This window comes from Colletotrichum fructicola (genome assembly GCF_000319635.2).
Source record: "Colletotrichum fructicola Nara gc5 chromosome Unknown KSG_Nara_v1_contig10, whole genome shotgun sequence".
NCBI lineage: Eukaryota > Fungi > Ascomycota > Sordariomycetes > Glomerellales > Glomerellaceae > Colletotrichum > Colletotrichum fructicola.
In genome coordinates, this window is record NW_027094060.1 from 2,049,135 (window position 1) to 2,067,903 (window position 18,769).

At 51.8% G+C, this 18,769-nt stretch overlaps 6 protein-coding genes across 6 annotated transcripts; 3 read left to right on the forward strand and 3 right to left on the reverse strand.

The window, feature by feature from the left end:
• Positions 1-354: 354 nt before the first annotated feature.
• Positions 355-2,187, forward strand: lolP1-4 (Cytochrome P450 monooxygenase lolP1; the record flags this gene model as incomplete). Its single annotated transcript, XM_032027802.1, has 6 exons — positions 355-553; positions 609-805; positions 874-1,220; positions 1,329-1,454; positions 1,519-2,002; positions 2,068-2,187. The coding sequence occupies 6 exons, from the start codon at positions 355-357 to the stop codon at positions 2,185-2,187; spliced, it is 1,473 nt and encodes a 490-aa protein (XP_031875865.1).
• An 808-nt stretch (positions 2,188-2,995) lies between these two features.
• On the reverse strand, positions 2,996-3,731 carry CGGC5_v016068 (uncharacterized protein; the record flags this gene model as incomplete). The annotated part of the gene is made up of 5 exons (XM_032027801.1): positions 2,996-3,122; positions 3,183-3,254; positions 3,317-3,379; positions 3,446-3,508; positions 3,565-3,731. 5 exons carry the CDS (start codon positions 3,729-3,731, stop codon positions 2,996-2,998), a joined length of 492 nt encoding a protein of 163 aa, XP_031875864.1.
• Positions 3,732-5,726: 1,995 nt separating this feature from the next.
• On the reverse strand, positions 5,727-9,846 carry CGGC5_v016069 (Vegetative incompatibility protein HET-E-1; the record flags this gene model as incomplete). The annotated part of the gene is made up of 7 exons (XM_066153445.1): positions 5,727-5,797; positions 5,844-7,103; positions 7,200-7,269; positions 7,318-8,210; positions 8,272-8,310; positions 8,364-9,318; positions 9,364-9,846. 7 exons carry the CDS (start codon positions 9,844-9,846, stop codon positions 5,727-5,729), a joined length of 3,771 nt encoding a protein of 1,256 aa, XP_066007124.1.
• A 1,781-nt stretch (positions 9,847-11,627) lies between these two features.
• On the forward strand, positions 11,628-12,379 carry CGGC5_v016070 (uncharacterized protein; the record flags this gene model as incomplete). The annotated part of the gene is made up of 2 exons (XM_066153446.1): positions 11,628-11,744; positions 11,792-12,379. The coding sequence occupies 2 exons, from the start codon at positions 11,628-11,630 to the stop codon at positions 12,377-12,379; spliced, it is 705 nt and encodes a 234-aa protein (XP_066007236.1).
• A 1,977-nt stretch (positions 12,380-14,356) lies between these two features.
• CGGC5_v016071 (uncharacterized protein) lies at positions 14,357-16,191 on the reverse strand (the record flags this gene model as incomplete). The annotated part of the gene is made up of 3 exons (XM_066153447.1): positions 14,357-14,773; positions 14,851-15,719; positions 15,771-16,191. The coding sequence occupies 3 exons, from the start codon at positions 16,189-16,191 to the stop codon at positions 14,357-14,359; spliced, it is 1,707 nt and encodes a 568-aa protein (XP_066007235.1).
• A 573-nt stretch (positions 16,192-16,764) lies between these two features.
• On the forward strand, positions 16,765-18,501 carry FRE3-1 (Ferric reductase transmembrane component 3; the record flags this gene model as incomplete). Its single annotated transcript, XM_032027797.1, has 5 exons — positions 16,765-17,247; positions 17,307-18,012; positions 18,059-18,126; positions 18,174-18,351; positions 18,398-18,501. 5 exons carry the CDS (start codon positions 16,765-16,767, stop codon positions 18,499-18,501), a joined length of 1,539 nt encoding a protein of 512 aa, XP_031875867.1.
• Between the last annotated feature and the right edge of the window lie 268 nt (positions 18,502-18,769).

The following is an 18,769-nucleotide window of genomic DNA, read 5'->3' on the forward strand; positions in this document are numbered from 1 at the left end:
TGTTGAGACACTATTGGACGCCTTAGCTCAGCGCCGGGGGGTCTAAATTGGTCCACGAAGTGTGCAGCATGCTCACGTTTTGACAGCCAGATTCGGCGACGTTGGAACCCATTTAGAGCCAAGACTGACCTCGGCTTTGGTAATGGCTGCAAGCACACATTACATAGCACGGCAGCTTCGCCCAGTATTTGACGACCCCTATGCCCGTGAAGCACGCATCCTTGAGATTCACGAGGAGCCAATGCCGCCAATCTAAACAGCCATCTCTACGCACATCGTCCAATAGCCCAGTAGTTCTATTTCCTTCGTTCATCGTCAGCAACAAGCAGCCGGCGCAACCAATTCATTTTCATCATGTGGCATGCCGAGGTTCATCCAGCCGTTTTGATGTGGGGTGTCGTATTGTACGCCGCGGCACTCATCACTCGACAGTACATACGACTACGACACATACCCGGCCCTCCGCTCGCTGGCTTTTCTCCACTGTGGCTTCTACGGGCGGCGTGCAGCGGTAACATGCACCTCAAACTCTATGAGGCAAGCCAGAAGTATGGTAGGCGTGCCGACCTGTCCATCCGCTCACGAAATGTCGCTGACCGCTTGCGCAGGATCTCTCGTCCGTGTCGGTCCAAGAGATGTAATCACGAGCGACCCGGATTTCATGAAGCACATGCTCGGCGTGCGGTCGAAGTACACGCGTTCAGACTGGTACGACGCTATGAGGCTGGACCCCTGGCACGACAACGTGCTCTCTAGCAGAGACGATGCAGCACACGGCAAGCTTCGATCCCAGATGGCGGCGGGGGTGGGTCGCGTCTTCTTCCGCTATACCGTGCAATACGTTCTCAAAGACTAATGGCAATCATGACAAAGTACTCCGGCAAAGCGGTTGTCAATCTTGAGGCCAAGATAGACGAGAACGTCCTCCGCCTCATGGACTTGATTGATAGATATGTCTCCAAGGACAAGCCGTTCGATTTCGGGTTGAAGGCGCAATACTTCACCCTCGATGTCATCTCTGACATTGCATTCGGCAAACCGTTTGGCGATCTAGCTTCCAACTCCGATGTTCACGAGTACATTCACACGACCGAGCGAAAAATGCCAAGTATTGTCGTCGCGGCCGTTATTCCCTCCTTGCTCACTGTGCTGTCATGGCCTGGCCTCCGGCGGCTGCTGCCTTCAGAGAACGATGCCACCAGCCTTGGCAAGTTAATTCGGTGCGTCTTGCTTAACCCGTGAATGCCCGGATACTAATTTGAGACTGCGCTCGCACACATGGTTTGTATTGACGTTCGCGGGATCGCCTCGCTAACAGATGTTCACAGAATGGCGAAGGAGATCGCCGCCGAACGGTTCGGACCGAATAGGACGTTGCATAAGGATATGCTTGACTCTTTCGTGGCGCAAGGCCTCACACAGGAAGAAGCGTCCTCAGAGATTCTCATGCAGATGTGCGGCTCGTCAAGCTTTCTCTAGTATCACACGTCAAGGCCTCTACTGACCCTGCCCCAACAGACTTGCTGGATCGGACACGACGGCCACTGCGATCCGAGCTACGCTGCTCTACCTTATCACTAACCCGCCCGTACTCTCCACACTTCGTGCGGAGATCGAACGCGCCAGGCCGGAAGGGCCTGTGATAAAGGAATCGGAGGCGCGGGAGATGACGTATCTACAGGCCGTCATCAAGGAAGGCTTGCGCATTTTCCCGCCGGTTGTCGGACAGATGTCGAAAGAAGTCCCTAGAGGCGGTGACACCTTCAAGGGCGTGCACCTGCCAGAAGGAACTCGTGTCGGCTACGGGGCGTGGGGGATTTCCCGCCGAGCTGAAATCTGGGGGCAGGATGCAGATCAGTTCCGACCAGACCGATGGCTGAAGGTGAATGCGGAGAAGTTGCAGCTGATGGAAGGGACGCTTGAGATTGTGTTTGGGCACGGGAAATGGAAGTGTCTGGGGAAGAATGTGGCGATGATGGAACTGCAGAAGGTATTCGTCGAGGTAGGTCGCTTTAGTGTATCCGGCGTGTGGCTCTTGCGAAGACGATGAACTGACGCTAGAAGTAGCTGCTGCGGAGGTACGACTTGGTTTTGTGCGACCCGACGAGGCCGTGGAAGTCGTATAACTACGGAATCTTCGTGCAGTCTGAGTTCTGGATCAAGGCAAGCAACAGAAAGCAAGCATAACCTGGACACGGCTGGAGAGTTGCTGCGCGGCTTATCGTCGGTCTGTGGAGGTGACATGAGGCGATGGTATAAATCCAAGACTGCGTGGTACTGCTTAGTATACCTAGTCATTTGATTTCGTCGTCCTTGTCCATATCCTTGATTATTGATGGTGTGCTTCAACGCTGAAGTGTTGCGTCCCAGCGTCTGACGCGGCTGTATTCTGATAAAACAACATCAAGTCAACAGCTTGTGGATCACAGACCTTCTGCTGACGATTGACCTCTCGTTAACTAACCCCTGTTGTACACGTCGTATGTTAGGATCTAGCGTTTCTCACAGATCAACTCCGCGATCCTTCAGGCGCTGACAAAATGTGACTTTATTCGTCCCGCTTGAGGACTGGGTCAGCAAAAGCCTGGAAGGTGGTTCACGCAATCTTGGAGGCGACTTCGGGGAAGGATGCCACCTGGGACGATGCCAAACTGCCAGACATATTCATCCTTCCCGGCACATTTCGATGAGTTGATGATACGCGACGCCACTTCGCGTGTCCCAAAGTGAAAGACTGAGCAGGGGAGCAGCCCTCTGATTGAACATTGCGCCATGTAGCACAGACGACGTGATGAGTCAAGAACTGCCGACCGCAGAGAGCGCGACGCAAGGCGGAGTCATTCTGTCTCTCTCAACACCAAATTGCAAATAATTCAAAGTTCCTGCTACTAGGCTACCGAGAAACAGCCATCCCCTGCATAGCTACAGTCATGATGGGGCCTGTAGCCACAAGGCTTGCTACTTCGCTTCCCCAACTTGACACTCCGACAACCCTCTACGGGAAAAGGCTGGTCATGTCCCCCAGATCCCCCTCACCTGTGTTCAAAACCTCTGACGCTGGTGCCGTATATGCTACGATTGCCTGCTGGAGAACTTTCACTGAGGCGGATAATTCACTGTGTCTGAAAGTACGCCAGGTATCAGCGCCCACAATGAAACAATTGGTTTAAAACGAGACGCACTTCTCTGCGAGACCGGGCAGGATTTCGAGTTTCTTTTGCAAATCTCGCTGATTCGTAGACACTTGACTCACGCTCGAAGTACATAAGATGTTAGCACGCACAACTAGTAGCTGTAGGTCGAAAGGTCTACGTACCCATCGACGAGGGCTTGTAGTAGGTCTCGCGTCATGCTGGACTTGTCGTCGTCAAAGTAGATACTGCACTGCGGTTAGACGGTGTTCGGGTAGTCTGCAAGCAGCTCAGCTATTTTGAGATAGACGTACTCTCGGTCAAAACTGGGCTCCTGCGGGTTTGAGGTGTTCAAGAGACTGTCTTGGGGGTTTATCCTACGGACACTCAGTAAGTGTGGAGCATTCGCGGGGGACTACATATAAAATCTGACATGGAGGAAGTTTGCGTCACTTGAGGTTTGACGAAGCTCCCCTTGGGAACGTCTGGGCAGCGCCCCTGGAGGCCGCCGCTGCCCTGCGCCGGGGCCGCCGTCGGAGGCTGTCTCTGTGTCCTCGCTTCTCCCACAGCAGCTAGAGCAGCCTGCTGTTGGCTACCCATTCGAGCCGCATGCAGTTGACGTTTCAGTGAAAGCAATTCGCGCAGAAGAATTTCTCTGGGCGGAAGCCCGACTGACTGCGGTGGATACATCTGCAGCGGCGAGGGTCGTGTGAGGGTGATGGGGAGCAAAGGCAAAAGCGGAAAGAAGCGCAGCTGTGATGTGGGACGTTTCCAGGAAATACGTTGCAGCTGCTGATTGGGGACGTCCTTAATAGTCACTGCTAGACAGAACGACATGATGTTTTTGGCTGCGGCCGCAAAATGAAGTGGGTCTCGCGTTGGAGCTCATTCAGACGTCACGCTCACAACGCACTCTGGTCCAAAACTGTGGTTGGGAGTCCTCGCAAATGCGCGCAAACATCCAGTTGTGGATCGACTCCTGTTGCAGCTACGTACCGTCGCCTCCAGACTTTGCACTCAGTTTGGCCGAGACGTCGGACGATCTAGAACAGCCCAAAGTTGGATCTCCACACCCCTGCAGGCATCACTGTCCGACGGGGTGGAGCATTATCCGCAATCTGCAGGGGTTGCAATACGTCTCGCCCTCAAGTCAGAATCGTCTGCGGATGGCAGATTGAGCACAGAGACAAGACCAGCCTCGGGTCAACTACAGAGGTTTGCAAAATTGGTGTCCGTTTTGCAAGTGTAAAAATTTAGTTGAGCACAGACCAGTCGGTCTTGGCGCGTACGGGGTACATTGCCAAACGGCTGGGGTACTTCTCTATGGAAAACAGTACATCAGCTGCAGAAGCCAGAACTGGCTTTTCACCTAAAATGCTCTTGAAGGCAGCAAAGCCACCTACCTTTACTGCTGACTCTCAGCCCAAGGTATGGGGGTGTAGCAGCCCAAAATTGCCTAACAGCCAAAACTGCAATCATCTTGCTTATACGCAACCCCACTACAAAAGGTCGCTCGAAGCGAAAAGACTCTACATATATCCAAGCCAGAATAATCAGCTTCGGGATTTTTTTCCACTTCAGCCATAGTCATCCATCAGCAGGTACAGTGCACATACTCATGCCGCCCTCAACTCGCCTGTGTATCCCATCAACTGCTGTATGATGTCAGTACAAGATGACCCGCATTTTCTCCAAATTCGCCCTTTTCGAATTTTTTGACTGGTCGGAATAGGCTGGAGACCCAGTTTTCTTCGCATATCGATACACCGACGTCATGCAGCAGTCGATGGGATAGCGCCCTATGCTAGGGATGTTAAAGATGCCCAGCCTAGCGCAGCGCGTCCTCAGAGGCAGGAACTCATAGTAATATGCGTGCTGAATCCGCCAACCCCACGTCCAGCCGAGTACCCAGGCAACTCACAGAGCAGGCATGCCACCATCAGTTTGAGTCCAGCAATGGTGTCTCCTTATATTGAACACGACGTACGGTGTGTTAGGTCTCAGCATTCAAGGCTGACGCCCCTGCCTGAGGGAACGACATCACCATGTGAAAGATTAACCACCCACATTCATATTATCATCATTTTTTATTGTAAGGGTCTAAGATAAGGTTGATGCCATTGACCTAGACTATTGCTACGAGCATTCTAAACTGAAGGATAAAAATCTTACACTTGTAAGCGCTGGTGTGCTGCCCTCCTTATATAGACGTTGTGCTTCTTTCCAGAACTTTCTGTTGCTTGAACGTAAGCAAGACTCCATGTCCTTCCCTAACTTTCCATTGCTGAGGATCCAGCCGAAGCTTCACATCAGTCCACAGACCGTGATAACTTATTATTGCAGGAGTAGTACACAGCACAAAAAGAGAAAGAATGTAGAATATTCTAGGACTTCTTGTAACTGTGCTTATCAAGAATAAAAAGAAAGTTTCTCCCAGACCCTTCCTGTGTCACGCATTAGCGATAAGTAATATAGAGTATAACCAATGTGGGCAATCGATGTAAAGATGTGTAGCTAACTAACTAGTACTTTACAGCTGTAGATACTCTGACTTAAAACACAAAAGTAACACGCGCCCCGACTGACATCCAACGGCTATTTTTGATCCATCTTCCGCATGAGACCTTGCACGGTACTCCGGCGGTAACCAAAGAATATTTTGAGACCTATTCGTGATCCATGCGTCCTGTTGTGAGAGCATATAACGCTGACCCATAAGGTCTCCAGTTGGTTCCTGGATCGCCACCTCGAATACGTTCTCCAAGCTGTTGTGGCCCTCGAGCGTCTGCTGGCACTGGCCGGTGGCCGTGTCCCAGAGCTTGACGGTGTTGTCGTAGGAGCCCGAGGCGAGCTGGCGCCCATCTGGCGAGAAGGCCACCGACCAGACCCAGTCGCTGTGGCCCTCGAGCGTCTGCTGGCACTGGCCGGTGGCCGTGTCCCAGAGCTTGACGGTCTTGTCGCGGGAGCCCGAGGCGAGCTGGCGCCCATCTGGCGAGAAGGCCACCGACAAGACCCAGTCGCTGTGGCCCTCGAGCGTCTGCTGGCACTGGCCTGTGGCCGTGTCCCAGAGCTTGACGGTCTTGTCGTAGGAGCCCGAGGCGAGCTGGCGCCCATCTGGCGAGAAGGCCACCGACCAGACCGAGTTGCCGTGGCCCTCGAGCGTCTGCTGGCACTGGCCGGTGGCCGTGTCCCAGAGCTTGACGGTCTTGTCGTAGGAGCCCGAGGCGAGCTGGCGCCCATCTGGCGAGAAGGCCACCGACCAGACCCAGTCGCTGTGGCCCTCGAGCGTCTGCTGGCACTGGCCGGTGGCCGTGTCCCAGAGCTTGACGGTCTTGTCGCGGGAGCCCGAGGCGAGCTGGCGCCCATCTGGCGAGAAGGCCACCGACCTGACGTCGTCGCTGTGGCCCTCGAGCGTCTGCTGGCACTGGCCTGTGGCCGTGTCCCAGAGCTTGACGGTGTTGTCGCGGGAGCCCGAGGCGAGCTGGCGCCCATCTGGCGAGAAGGCCACCGACCAGACCGAGTTGCTGTGGCCCTCGAGCGTCTGCTGGCACTGGCCGGTGGCCGTGTCCCAGAGCTTGACGGTGTTGTCGCGGGAGCCCGAGGCGAGCTGGCGCCCATCTGGCGAGAAGGCCACCGACAAGACCCAGTCGCTGTGGCCCTCGAGCGTCTGCTGGCACTGGCCGGTGGCCGTGTCCCAGAGCTTGACGGTGTTGTCGCGGGAGCCCGAGGCGAGCTGGCGCCCATCTGGCGAGAAGGCCACCGACAAGACCCAGTCGCTGTGGCCCTCGAGCGTCTGCTGGCACTGGCCTGTGGCCGTGTCCCAGAGCTTGACGGTGTTGTCGACGGAGCCCGAGGCGAGCTGGCGCCCATCTGGCGAGAAGGCCACCGACAAGACCGAGTCGCTGTGGCCCTCGAGCGTCTGCTGGCATGCGTTCCAGTCTACGTCTCCCTTTGTAATCATGGTAACCCAGGCTGGTACTTCTGCTCGGAAAAGTTGCCTTACTAAGCTGTGGGTAGGGCTAAATAAAAGAGCAGCTATGTATAGTTGCAATGGAAAGCTTTCTATACATTGTTTATGAGAAAGGACAAATCGACAGGCATCTCGGACGAGTTCTATAAGTTGTGTTTCCATACTTGCCTGATGTACTGTTAGGCGTATCCTGAGATGTAGTTCAATTAGACTTACGACCAATGTTTGGAGTTTCCGCATTGCCACTACTGCTTGTGGCATGCCTTTCAGAAGACTCTGAGCCTCTAGCCAGTGGAGATAATGGCGTTTGAGGAAATTGTGAACGCTAGCGTTGTCCCGTAAATCAACGCGCGCCGGGCCGTCTGCGGGATTTGAGTGCTCAAGATGGTCGACCCAGTGGGCAGACGAGTACTTCAGAGAAGCCAGAGGGTCTGGGTGAGGTGATGTGTCCTCTACAGAGCTTCCAGGTTTGCGCAGCTCATAGATGTCGCGTCTAAGCGTCCTAGATAGTACGTCTAGAGACCTTGAGAAGATCGCGTGGTGCTGGTGTGCAATGCCAGAAGGTAGAATCTGGCCAAGTGCTGGGTATGCCTCGTTCATCAAGAAATCCTTGGCCGACTGGTGGACAAAGTAGATTGTGTCCTGGCGAATAGTGAGAAAAGAGCCGCAGATGCTAATGATATACCGGAGGAATTTAGGATTGCTCGCCAGGGGATGATGCTCCTTGATGAGTATGGTGAACTCAGCTAGTGAAAGTGGGCGATAGGTCGTCACCACGAGGGCAAGTATTTGCCTACAGAGCCCAGTGTCCCTTTCTCCTTCTCTATCAATTTGTTCCATCATCCGTCCATAGAGAGCATTAAGTCCAGGTGGGAAAGATTTTATCTTCTCTAAAGCGTCCCATTCTGATGTCTTCTCGAGTTCTTGGCAAATTAATGCGACCCAGAGAAATGTGCCGGCGGCATTTGACGACAAATACTGACGTGCTTCACTGGCGGTATTGGGTGAGTAGCCCTTGAGTTCGCCGAGTTTTGATATCTTGAGCGTGATGTAGCTATCCACAGCTGTTGAGACCGACTTTGCATTAAGTTCTAGTGATAGCCTTTGCGCTGCGGTACGCAGCCGTTCTTCGATCCGCAACCAGTTGCGGCTTGAGACGAGCCATTTTACACTGGTTGATTGCGATGTTTTGGTAATCAGGTCGAGCAGCTGATCGCGGCCCATTAAGCACTCGTCTAATGCATCGACAAGAAGGCACACACCTCGCAGCTTCGAATCGTGGAGCATATTTGCAAAGATCTCAGACATCGCCTGCCATGCGTTGACGTCTTGAAAAAGCGCCTTCCCAGCCTTTTCGTACTTCTTCATATACGAAACAAGGGACGGGTCTTGGTCGAGAAGCATGAAGATCAAGCCGCGCAGTACCGCCGTCGCCGTATTAAGTCGCTCGTCGGTGGCTTGACAGAAGAAGTAGGACAAGGGTTGCCCCTGACCGCGTGTTGCTTCAAGCTCGTCGATGATGCCGCATAGAAGCATGGTCTTGCCCTTGCCCGGGTCGCCCTTGACCCAAAGAAGTCGCTGGTCCTGGTTGTCACGCCACTGGCAGAAGTCGGAGTTCTGAAGCACCCAGACGTAGGAGTCAGTAAGTAAACCGCCCTTGGTCTCCTGGATGCGTTTCTTGTCGTCGCGTGGGTCGGTAACACGTAGGTCGGCCAGGCATTTCTTGAATTCCTCACTCTGTTGCATCTCCTCTTGTCGCTTGGTGTGGTGTTGAATAGCAACTTCAATATTTTGAAGCTTCTTAAGGTGAAGTTGAAGTTCCTTGAGCTGAGAATTTGCGGCGTCTTCTAGGGATCCAAGGCTTTGAAGTGTCTTTTCGGAGGTGTATTGCTTCGAGCATCTCCGCACGTCAGCTTCAACAACCTTGATGTCGTCAAGCTTGCCAGCCCAATCATCCAACTTAATAACGTCTCTGAGGAAAACATCAACCCGGCTCCTGTGGTAAAGGCAGATGCTCTTCATCTGGTAGAGCAAGAGCATCTGGTAAAGATGGACTATATGCTTCTGAAGCTGACTACGCAGCCCTTCAAAATCCGGGCCGGCATCCTTCGGTTTGAGGAGGAGATTAACCAAGTTCCAGTACCAGTCCATCATGGAAACAACGTATTCAATGCCATTGCGTTGAGTAACTGATTCGAAGACTGGGTTGGCAAGTATCTATATGGTATTAGTGGATGTTTGTAAATCCGTGGAGCAACTGACCTCAAGAGCAAAAGAGACGCCAACCCAAGCGATAGCAGCTTCGGGAGCAGCCTGTACAGCCTTCCCGATTACTTCCGTCAGAGGGGAGATGACACGAATCACATCGCTGGCTTTCTGTTTGAATTCTGCCTCCTTTTTCGTCTTCTGCAGCCCGACCTGGACAAGAAGCTCCATCTGGTGCCATCTTTCCTGCGGGTCAGGTTTGATGTGGTTTTCAGCTGAAGCGGCAGGAGTATGACTATCACCGGGAAGTTCGGCCGATAGGAGGTTCTCGTATGCTTCGACTAACTTGGATTCGCTCCGCTTCAGGTTGTCGTACGCCTGGTTCCAAAGCCGCTCTTTGAGGTCGTTTGCTGTTGAGATTGGTGTCTGAAGGGGCGAGGAAGACTGAGAAATTGGCGTTGGAGGGGGTGAAATATGAGGTGAGGCAGAGTTCGACTTGCGGAAGCTGGATTTGAACTTCTTAAGCCATTGAGGACTCATGTTGAGCCGTCTGTTTTGCCCTTTGTATGAGCAACAGTGAGAAAATCGTAGACGATTGTATGAACACTGAGCGAGTGGCTCAGAGGGCGGGGTCTTGGGCAGTATTGTCTCCCTCGTCAGGCGGGGTAATGCGGCTGGGGGCATTTTCCTGTGCATGAGAAGAATCCAATACGAGGCCGAAGATCTGTTGCGTCAGACTGAAAGCAACATCTTGCATATCGTAGTGGGTAGGCCAAGATGTGACGTGAGCAAGAGGGAGTGGCTACTTGTCTTGGCATGCACCTGCACCCGTGCCAATCACGCGCAGCTATTCTTCCGTGTTGTCATTTTTCGTCTTTCGTTTTCTAGCACTAACCGCCTCTATTAGTAACGTGTTAAAACGATAAGGTGATCTGTCTTAGCTTTATGAACAGGGGATTTATCTTTCTCTCTTGGAAGAAGAGATATTTCGTCTCTCAGCTGTTGTAGAAGCTGCCGATGTGGAAAAGTCGACTTGCCTTCCGGAAGGAATCGCCTGACGAACGGCGGGGCCAAAAGGTGCACTCAGAGTTAGCGTGTCAGTCTACGATTGGATGTTGCGGCTGGTACCATCTGCAAGGCGGTGGTCCGTGCTACTGACTACCTGGTGTCAGAACACCCCGACATGAGACAAATGCAAATAAGCTATATTTCGGTTAGGACACAATAGCCAATGCATAGCTAAGATGCTTGACTCGGTTATGAAATGTGGACCTGGCAGATCCCCCATCGCTGCCCGAGCCTAACTAAAGTAACATAGTAGATGGCGTCGTGGCGTGCTCGGATATGATATCTTCTCGCTTAGAGCGATTTCTTGTAGTTGGGTGATGGTTTGTCAGTATGGCCAGCGGAATATGCATGTATGTGAGCAGAAAAGAGTGTCTTATTCGTACTAAAGAGGGGAAGGATCACCACAGGTTTGTGGGCCTAATGCTACCTTAATAAATCGACAGAGCTAGGACCATGTGAAAATGACAGTCTGACCTGTTTCAGTATGTTCAGACCATTGCGAAAGGCTTATGTTCATGACTCGCATATAAGCATGCATGGATTCTGTCATTGCGCTGCGTATAAGCAAGATGAGCGCAGTTTTGGCTGTCAGGTTATTTTCGGGCCGATGCTGCTGGGACCCTGGCTGAGAGTAAGACATACAAGGCGCTTTGCTGCCTTCAAGAGCCGTTTTGGTCAAAAGCCAGTTCTGCCTTCCACTGTAGATGTACTGTTTTCCATGAAGAAGTACTCCAGCCGTTTGGCAATGTGCCCCGGAAGCGCCAAGACCGACTGGTCTGTGCTCAACTAAATTTTTAGACTTGCAAAACGGACACCGATTTTGCAAACCTCTGTAAGCATGAAGCCCTTTTCGTTAGCCACTGGATCATTACCGAAGCTTTTGCTCTCTTTGTGCCACAATTGGCTACCCTGACCCGCTCGTAACTACCACGTTCACACTTAAGCAGGAAGCGGTTTTTGCAGAGTTCTGATGTCCCAGTAACCCAGGCTACGCGAAAGGTCTATTGGGCCCCCCTGAAATGTTTTGCAGAAGCTGCATAACGGAGCCTTTCTATGTTGCCTGCTGCCTAAAAGATCTAAAAGGTGCTGTGCGCAACAGATCCTAAACGGGGGAACCGGAAATTGATGCCGCCTGCAACTGTATGGCAGACTACATACTTATGGAACAGTATCGACGCGAGCAGTTCCTTTTAAGCCTGCTGTTCGGGCCTAACTCCTAAACAACGGCATCTACATATTCTCAGCAAAATACTATGATTTCCAAGATTGCCATAGCACTACAAGTCGTCTTGACGCTGGTTATACTTATTTTGACCGTCAAAGTGCTCCGCGACGAGCAAAATGAGAAACAGGGCATCATACAAATTCTAGTGCGTGGTTTACCGCGCTGAATCAAGCGGGACTAACGGCAGTAAAGCTACATGAAGAAGCGCGGCGCTTCGTTCAGGTTCCTGACGTAGTTGGGTCCATTGCCACAGCGGTGAAGAGTGCGGCGTCCAGCGTCGTCACTGCCGCGGTAGCATCAGGCGAGTCTCTGGTGGCCGCGAGTCTGCCGTCTAGCGTATCAGTGGGCACCAAATACGTGTGTCTGGCTTCCGAATGCGCCGCGATCCCGGGCTCTGCCTTGCGTCTGATCCAAGATCTGGCCTCATTCCTTCCTTCGCCCCAGGAGACCGAAACGTTACAGGACCTGGTAGACAGGTGCCCAAACCTTGAGACCGTCTTGTCCGCGGGTTTAGGCTTGGCTTTCGCCTCGGCCATACTGTGTCTTGTCGGCATCAAATTCAGACTGCTCCGCTTCGTGTCCCTGGGACTGAGCATTGCCGCTGCGGCTGTCTTTGTGGTGGTGACGGTGTTTGCGGTGTCGCTATATAACACGTCTAAGGGTGTGGCAGGCCTACTTGAGGCCAAGGCCGTCAAAGGAGACATTGTTGGAGCTTCTATTACAGATCTCGTGGGAAGTCTGGTAATTGTCGTGCTGGTTCTCGTGCAAATCATACTGTAGGCAAAGGGTTGTCAGGCCATAGTAGTCATTGATTTGGAGCGGCAAAGTCTGCTTTTCTCCAACCCTAACCCTGGAGAAGAGCGTGAGACCATTTGTTTGGACAAGAGACCCACGGAAGATATTGCTCGCATTCATACGCTGAACCTGAGAGGGTCGTCGGTAAGCCTGACCTACCGTTACTTGACCCAGGGGATGATCACGCGAGAAGCCCGACGCACTTGGTGCGATAAATTACGTTTGAGCACAACTATTGCAACGGATTTTGACTAAAGTAAACTATCTAATATGTCTTGAGTCCTTTATAGAGACATCGCCTGCTGTGTCTGACACTGCCTACGTACAATCCCATAGAGCCCGCAAGGAATAACGCTTCCGCCGTCTACCTGGGCGCCATGGAAAGGCTCGTAGTTGGGGCAACGAAGAGAGGATTGCTGTCTGCAATTTTACTGCCAGACCAGATAAGTGGACGCAGAAACCTAGAAGAAGGTTGTATACTCCAGTACAGTTACAAAGTAGATGAGGCTTGCTGATGTGTTGGCTGGCATCTGACAATGTCGCAAGCTGCCAAGTTGCTCTGGGGTTCTCTCTGGAGAGGGATGCGTGTTTTTGCGTGAGCGTGTCTGTGTGCATTTTCCAGCGCCTGTCGGAGGAGGCTCTTCACCGAATCTTTCATTCTGTCCCCGATACAATCGTCGTTCGCTAATGAAATTCTTCCAAGGGGGGGCAGGTGTGCTGACATTGACTGCGGCCTTTCCTTGATAATGCGTGCTAGGCTCTCTTCTGGTCCGCAACTGTAATAAAATGAATGGCTTCGACGTGAGACCGTCTCTAGGCGCCGGTTTGGCGTTGTTAAGCAAGTTGTAGCCAGGGCAAAGCCGTGCCAGTATCAGTCCTCAGCCAAATGTGTATGAGCCATTTGGTGTATTTCAGCCGCTTTAGGTATCGCAAAAGTGGTGTCGGAAACATGAGGTATATTACTATTGCCATCCACACATGTGGCTCAGAGAGCAACACTCAGCTCCTGGCACAACCGAAACCGGAGTCTCTTTTGTATTCTCAAGCTTTTTGCTTTTTGAGGGAAGACAGCCGCTTTTCGCTATTCTTGATGACACGCTAAGCAAACATCAGCAGGTGCTGCGCGCTCGAACCAAGCGCTTCCTTTTCGTGGAAGCCAACAACGAAGCTTGAGTGATCCTTCTTACTGAGTGGAACTCGTGTCTCAAACTTACCGCTTACATATTTGAAGAATGAAGCCTGTTGCAACTGCTATCCCTTGCATCCAGGCCAAGATTATGACGGCCGATGGAAGGGCTGTCTTCCTATTCCTGCATGGTTGCAGCTGAAACCAACTGGACGGATGGAAAATAGTCGGCCTCCACAGATTCAATCGCCTTAGGCTGTTCTTAGCTACATCGTATCGTGATGAGATTGCTTCGTGCAATACATCCTCAGATTCGACGCGATTCTGTTTCCCAATAAGCAAAGCTGGGAACTTATATGCTGTAGAGTCTCGAAAAAACATTCGACTCACACCTTTGTCGGTCTGTTGACCGGACTGACTTACAACCCATGCGAATGTTGGATGATAACGGGAGTCTCAAAAGCGACATAGTAGGTAGAAGACATTTGTATATAGCAAGGCTCACGGAATAAAGACCAAATACAATATTGATGGAATAGGCCGTGTGACCATGGGGAAGTGAGCAACAGATCAGAACCAATCCAGTTTCAGTCCTCACCCAACAAACCATCGGATGCTGAGATAGCAACCACCACAGCATCTTACTTGCTACCTTATCTCAATGCACGCATAGCTTCTTCAACTCAAAAGATAACGTTGAGAAGTAGCAGATAGTCGTTCTTCATAAAGAAAAACTAATTCAACTTAGGCTTATCTGTCTATAGAACATGACGACAAAGCAAGAGAAAGCACGAGTGGGTCCAAACAAACCATTACAGAATAATCCAAGACCAATCTTATTTCGCCTTCAAAGAAGACTCCTTCAACATCCCCATCAACACCTCCATATTATTATTCAAGATCGTCACCATGTTTTTCATCTCCTCCATTCCCTTTTCGAGACCTTGAACTCTGCCCTCTAGCGGTTCGAGGACACCTTGACTCTTGCCCATAGCTTCATCCATGCCCTGCTTTCGCTGGTCCGGATGTTTGTCGGTTGCTGAAGCTGCCTGCGTCTCCTGCAGGTGCCTGCGACGAACCGGGTCTTTCTCCAGCCTCGAGGGATCGTGATACTCGCTGATATTTCCAGCTTTCCACGGCGGGGAGATGTTGTCTCTGCTACAGACGTCCTCGATCATGGCTCTCGCGCTTGAAGACCCGACGACCTTGCTAAGGCTGCTGACGGTAAGCATCTGAATGCCCTTGGAGCCGAACTTAACGCAGCAATCCGCGGAGATGGGTTTTTCTTTCCAGCGGCAGTATTCTTGCACTTTGTGTGCGACTTGGTGACCCAAAGCAGCTCTTTGAAGTCGTCGCGATCGTCGCAGGACCACTGAGATTGGCCTTCCGCAAGATCTTTCGCGCCAGTCATTTTACGGTACTTTTCGACCTCCGAGAGCCCAGTTTCCGAAGCCGACTGGAGACGGCGGATGATTCGGCCGTCGTTTTCTCGCGTCTCAACACACACTCGGGTCCCGAATCGCCCCTGCTTTCGCGTGCCTATGATGAGAGAGCCGTCGGCCGCCTTGGTGGTAGTCCACGGGTAGTCGATGACGGCCTGGACCCCAGCAGATTTCTCGGCTTCAGCAGGCGCAGCGGCAAGCGCAGATGTCTTGTCTACTACTTTCAAGTACTCGTCGAATTCTTGCAAGTACTCGTCTGCCGTCATTACAGTCCATTCTCCCGGAAAGTGGTTTTTCTCAATCTTGATGTCAATCAATGTCTTTGTCTTCGCAATAGCGTCCCGGGCTGACTGGTTCGATCGGTCGCCTTCGAGTATCCTTTGATTCTTGTAGACTATGCTGTAATGGGTGGTGAAAAATTCCAGAGGGATGCACCAGCGGTCCTCGGAAATATCGGTCCCACCGACGCCTAACGCTGTCTTCTCTGCTACGTTAAAGTCCTTGATCAATTGGTTGCGATTATTTAAGTATTCCTGCGCAGCTTGGCGGCTACCATCGCGCCTGAGGTCATGAAGCGACGCGGTTGCTTCATTGTAAATCTTCGTAATGAATTCCGGCGGGTTGGGCACGACATCTTCCATTGGAATGTCTCCACCATCTTTATCATCATCGGGAAGTTCCTCCTTGCCGTCCCATTGGACCACTTCTTCGATGGGAAGATGGTTTATCTCCAGATTTTCTGCCGCGTCCTGAAGTTCTTAACGTTATGTAAGCATCTGACTAGCAGGGAGATGTAAGTCAGTCTTACTTTCGAAAGCTTTCGCAGCATCCGGATGATCAGTGACATTCTTGTGCAGCAGACACCCTAGGCGTTTCCATGCGGCTTCCTTTTCTTTCGCTGTGGAGTCTATTTCGACTCCCAAAATCTCCGCATATGAAGTATCAGAGCAGCCAAGAATCCGCCGACTCTCCGTGATCACCTCGAGGCGTGCGCTAGCTTCATTCGGAGGCTCGCTGCCTTTGCTCCCAGTCGCCCCGTCCGGCGTATCTGAGAGGACTCTGGAGGCCTGCTCTGTGGCAGCAGCTACCCTCTCCCGGTCAGCTTCGATCCTGCCATCTTCGACGCCTGGTGTCGGTTCAGGTGACGGAAGAGGCAAAGTCGTTACGGTGCCTTTGGCGTCGGAAGAAGGGACTGGGTTCTGCGGAACAGCTTGGTTTTTTGTGGACATGATTGATGAACTACGATATGGTTAGAGTGGAACAAGGCCGTGGTGTTGAAAGCGGTGACTTCGCAGCTTCTTATACTTTTGGGGTGTTGCGCGCCACAGCAAGTAGTTGAGAAGTGTCTGCCGTTCAAAGCATATGATACTTTTACTGAGAGCTCAGAGCTTCTATAGGCTCTCTCGAGCAGCAAGATAGTCAGACGCAAAGGAGCCTGTTGAGCCTTTAAACTCTCAGTAAAATTGTAGAGCCAGTATGTGATAAGCTGATAGTTGCTCGTGGTATCGCAGCTGAAAATGACTGAAGCTAGAAATGTCGATCGTATAATCTACGTACTATGTTATATATTATTATACATAATAGAGCCTACAATAGAGCCTACAATTGAGACGTAATCCAGTATGGGCTCCCACCAGAACAGCAGCGTGACTGAGACAAAAGCGCACCACGTTGTTACCGTAATGTGCGCGTGAGGGGGCAGTCGAGAGCAGTTGTATGTAAGACATTCGCCAACGCATTTCAATTGACGCGCACAGCCGTCCAGTATGTAACTTCTTTTGACCACCGCTCGCGTGTTGAACATGCAAAACTCAGAACATCTCATCGTTATTGTCTACGCAGTCTCCGCTCTCAGCCTCTCTCTGTTCTTCGTCTGCCTGCGTTTTCGCTCCCGCCTGTCGCAACTGGTCTCTATTGTGCGTGTTCCTATCCTCAGGTATCTAGTCTATCCGACCATATATAGGGAATGGAGCTGGGCCGACGTCTTGGTCCCGACAGCTTACCTGACGTTCAACATTCTCTGTCTCTGGTTTCAATGCTCCTCACTGGCCGATGCAGGACGGCGTGCGGCGTATCTGGCTCTCATCCACATGGTTTTTCAATTTGCAGTGTGGCATCTTGACTCGCTGACGAGCTTACTGGGTCTTCGATGGCGCGTGGTTCGCCGTCTGCATGGCTTGACGGGCATCATGGCTTCATTGCTTGTCATGTTTCACGTAATCATTGCCCAGATGTCTTCTACGTCATTCCCATTGGATTCACCTGATAACAAAGGCGCGGTTGTGGTAAGCTGTCCAAACTCTGAAGCCTATGTTCCGAGTGATCTATTGACCTGAAATGGTAGGCGGCGTCAGCGATTGGAGGTCTTGTGCTGCTTTCCTTGCCAGCCCTCAGAGACAGATACTACGAACTCTTCATCCGTCTCCATCATGGCATGGCAGTCCTGTCCATCTACGGCATGTGGGAGCACCTGGCTCGGCAGCCGGCCTTTGCTCGTCTGTTCCTCTACGTGTTGATCGGCGTATCTGCCCTGTCCCTCCTTTTCCTATCAAGTCTGATTATCTACCGCAACGGACTTTTGTACTATGGCTTTCCTCGGGCGTCCATCAGCAACTCCGGCGATGTTGTCATTGTCGAACTGAGATTGTCACGCCCTATTATTATTGACGCCGGACAGTCGATAAGTCTGTGGGTACTCACGCCATCGGCGAGGCTCCGATCACTCTGGCAAACACATCCTTTTGTGGTTGCATCATGGTCCGCCTCACCTGTCGACACGATTCACTTGTTGGTTGAGCCCCGCTCGGGGTTGACTCAGAAGCTCCTCCAGTGTAGCAAATTGCAGAAGGCCCAGCAGACTTGCCCTGCCGTCTTCGGTGGCCCCCACGGCATGAGCATCCCAGTCACCGACTATGATGTTGTCCTCATGGTTGCCAGTGGCTACGGCATCGCAGCGCAGTTGCCGTACTTAAAAAGGCTTATTTACGAGTTCAACAGCCGCAAAGCCCGTACCCGACGCATCCATCTCGTGTGGAAATTAGAGACTATCGGTAAGATGCTGCCGGCTTGCGTACTCTGTCTCGCTAACACCTCAAGAACTGGCTGTTGCTGTCAAAGATCTACTTGACGGCGCACTTGTGGAAGATACATTGGACGACGGATACGTAAGTTGCGTCGCAGAGCTTGTTGATTTCCGACTTACGCACGATAGATATTGAAAATATCTATATTCATCGAGCATATTTCTCGGGGTCACGACATAAGTCCCCGGGCTACAATCGTCAAAGGTACTCCGGACCTCGGCGCCATCTTTTGCGAAGAGGTCGAAGGCAAACACATACGAAAGGTCCAGGAAAACGAAAAGAGGAGGGGGGACATGGTAGTCTTAGGTACGTTAGACCTCCGATGTGTCGGTCCTTGTCCTCATTCACATAGTATCGTCGTCGTCGGAGGTGAGGCATGCTTTACGAAGGCTTGTTCGAGGATATTTAGGAAGCAAGGTCGATATGATAGAATTGGATTACCAGCCAGGCAAATGAAACATGAACACAGGTGCACATTCGTTCAGCCCAATACGCAAGAGTGGGGAGTGGGGCAAAACTTGTCCCCCGCGTTGTATGTCTTCCTGTTTGATAGTAGACCAGCAAACAAAGCCCTTATTACCCTCTACCGCCGCATCTGCAATCACCTAGCATGTCTGATAACAGACTACGCATACCGCTCGTTGAGGTGAGCAAGATCTAGGCACTCGTTTGCTGCACAACTGACTCGCCGTATATCGTGGCACGGTTGAGAGGGCCTTTAATG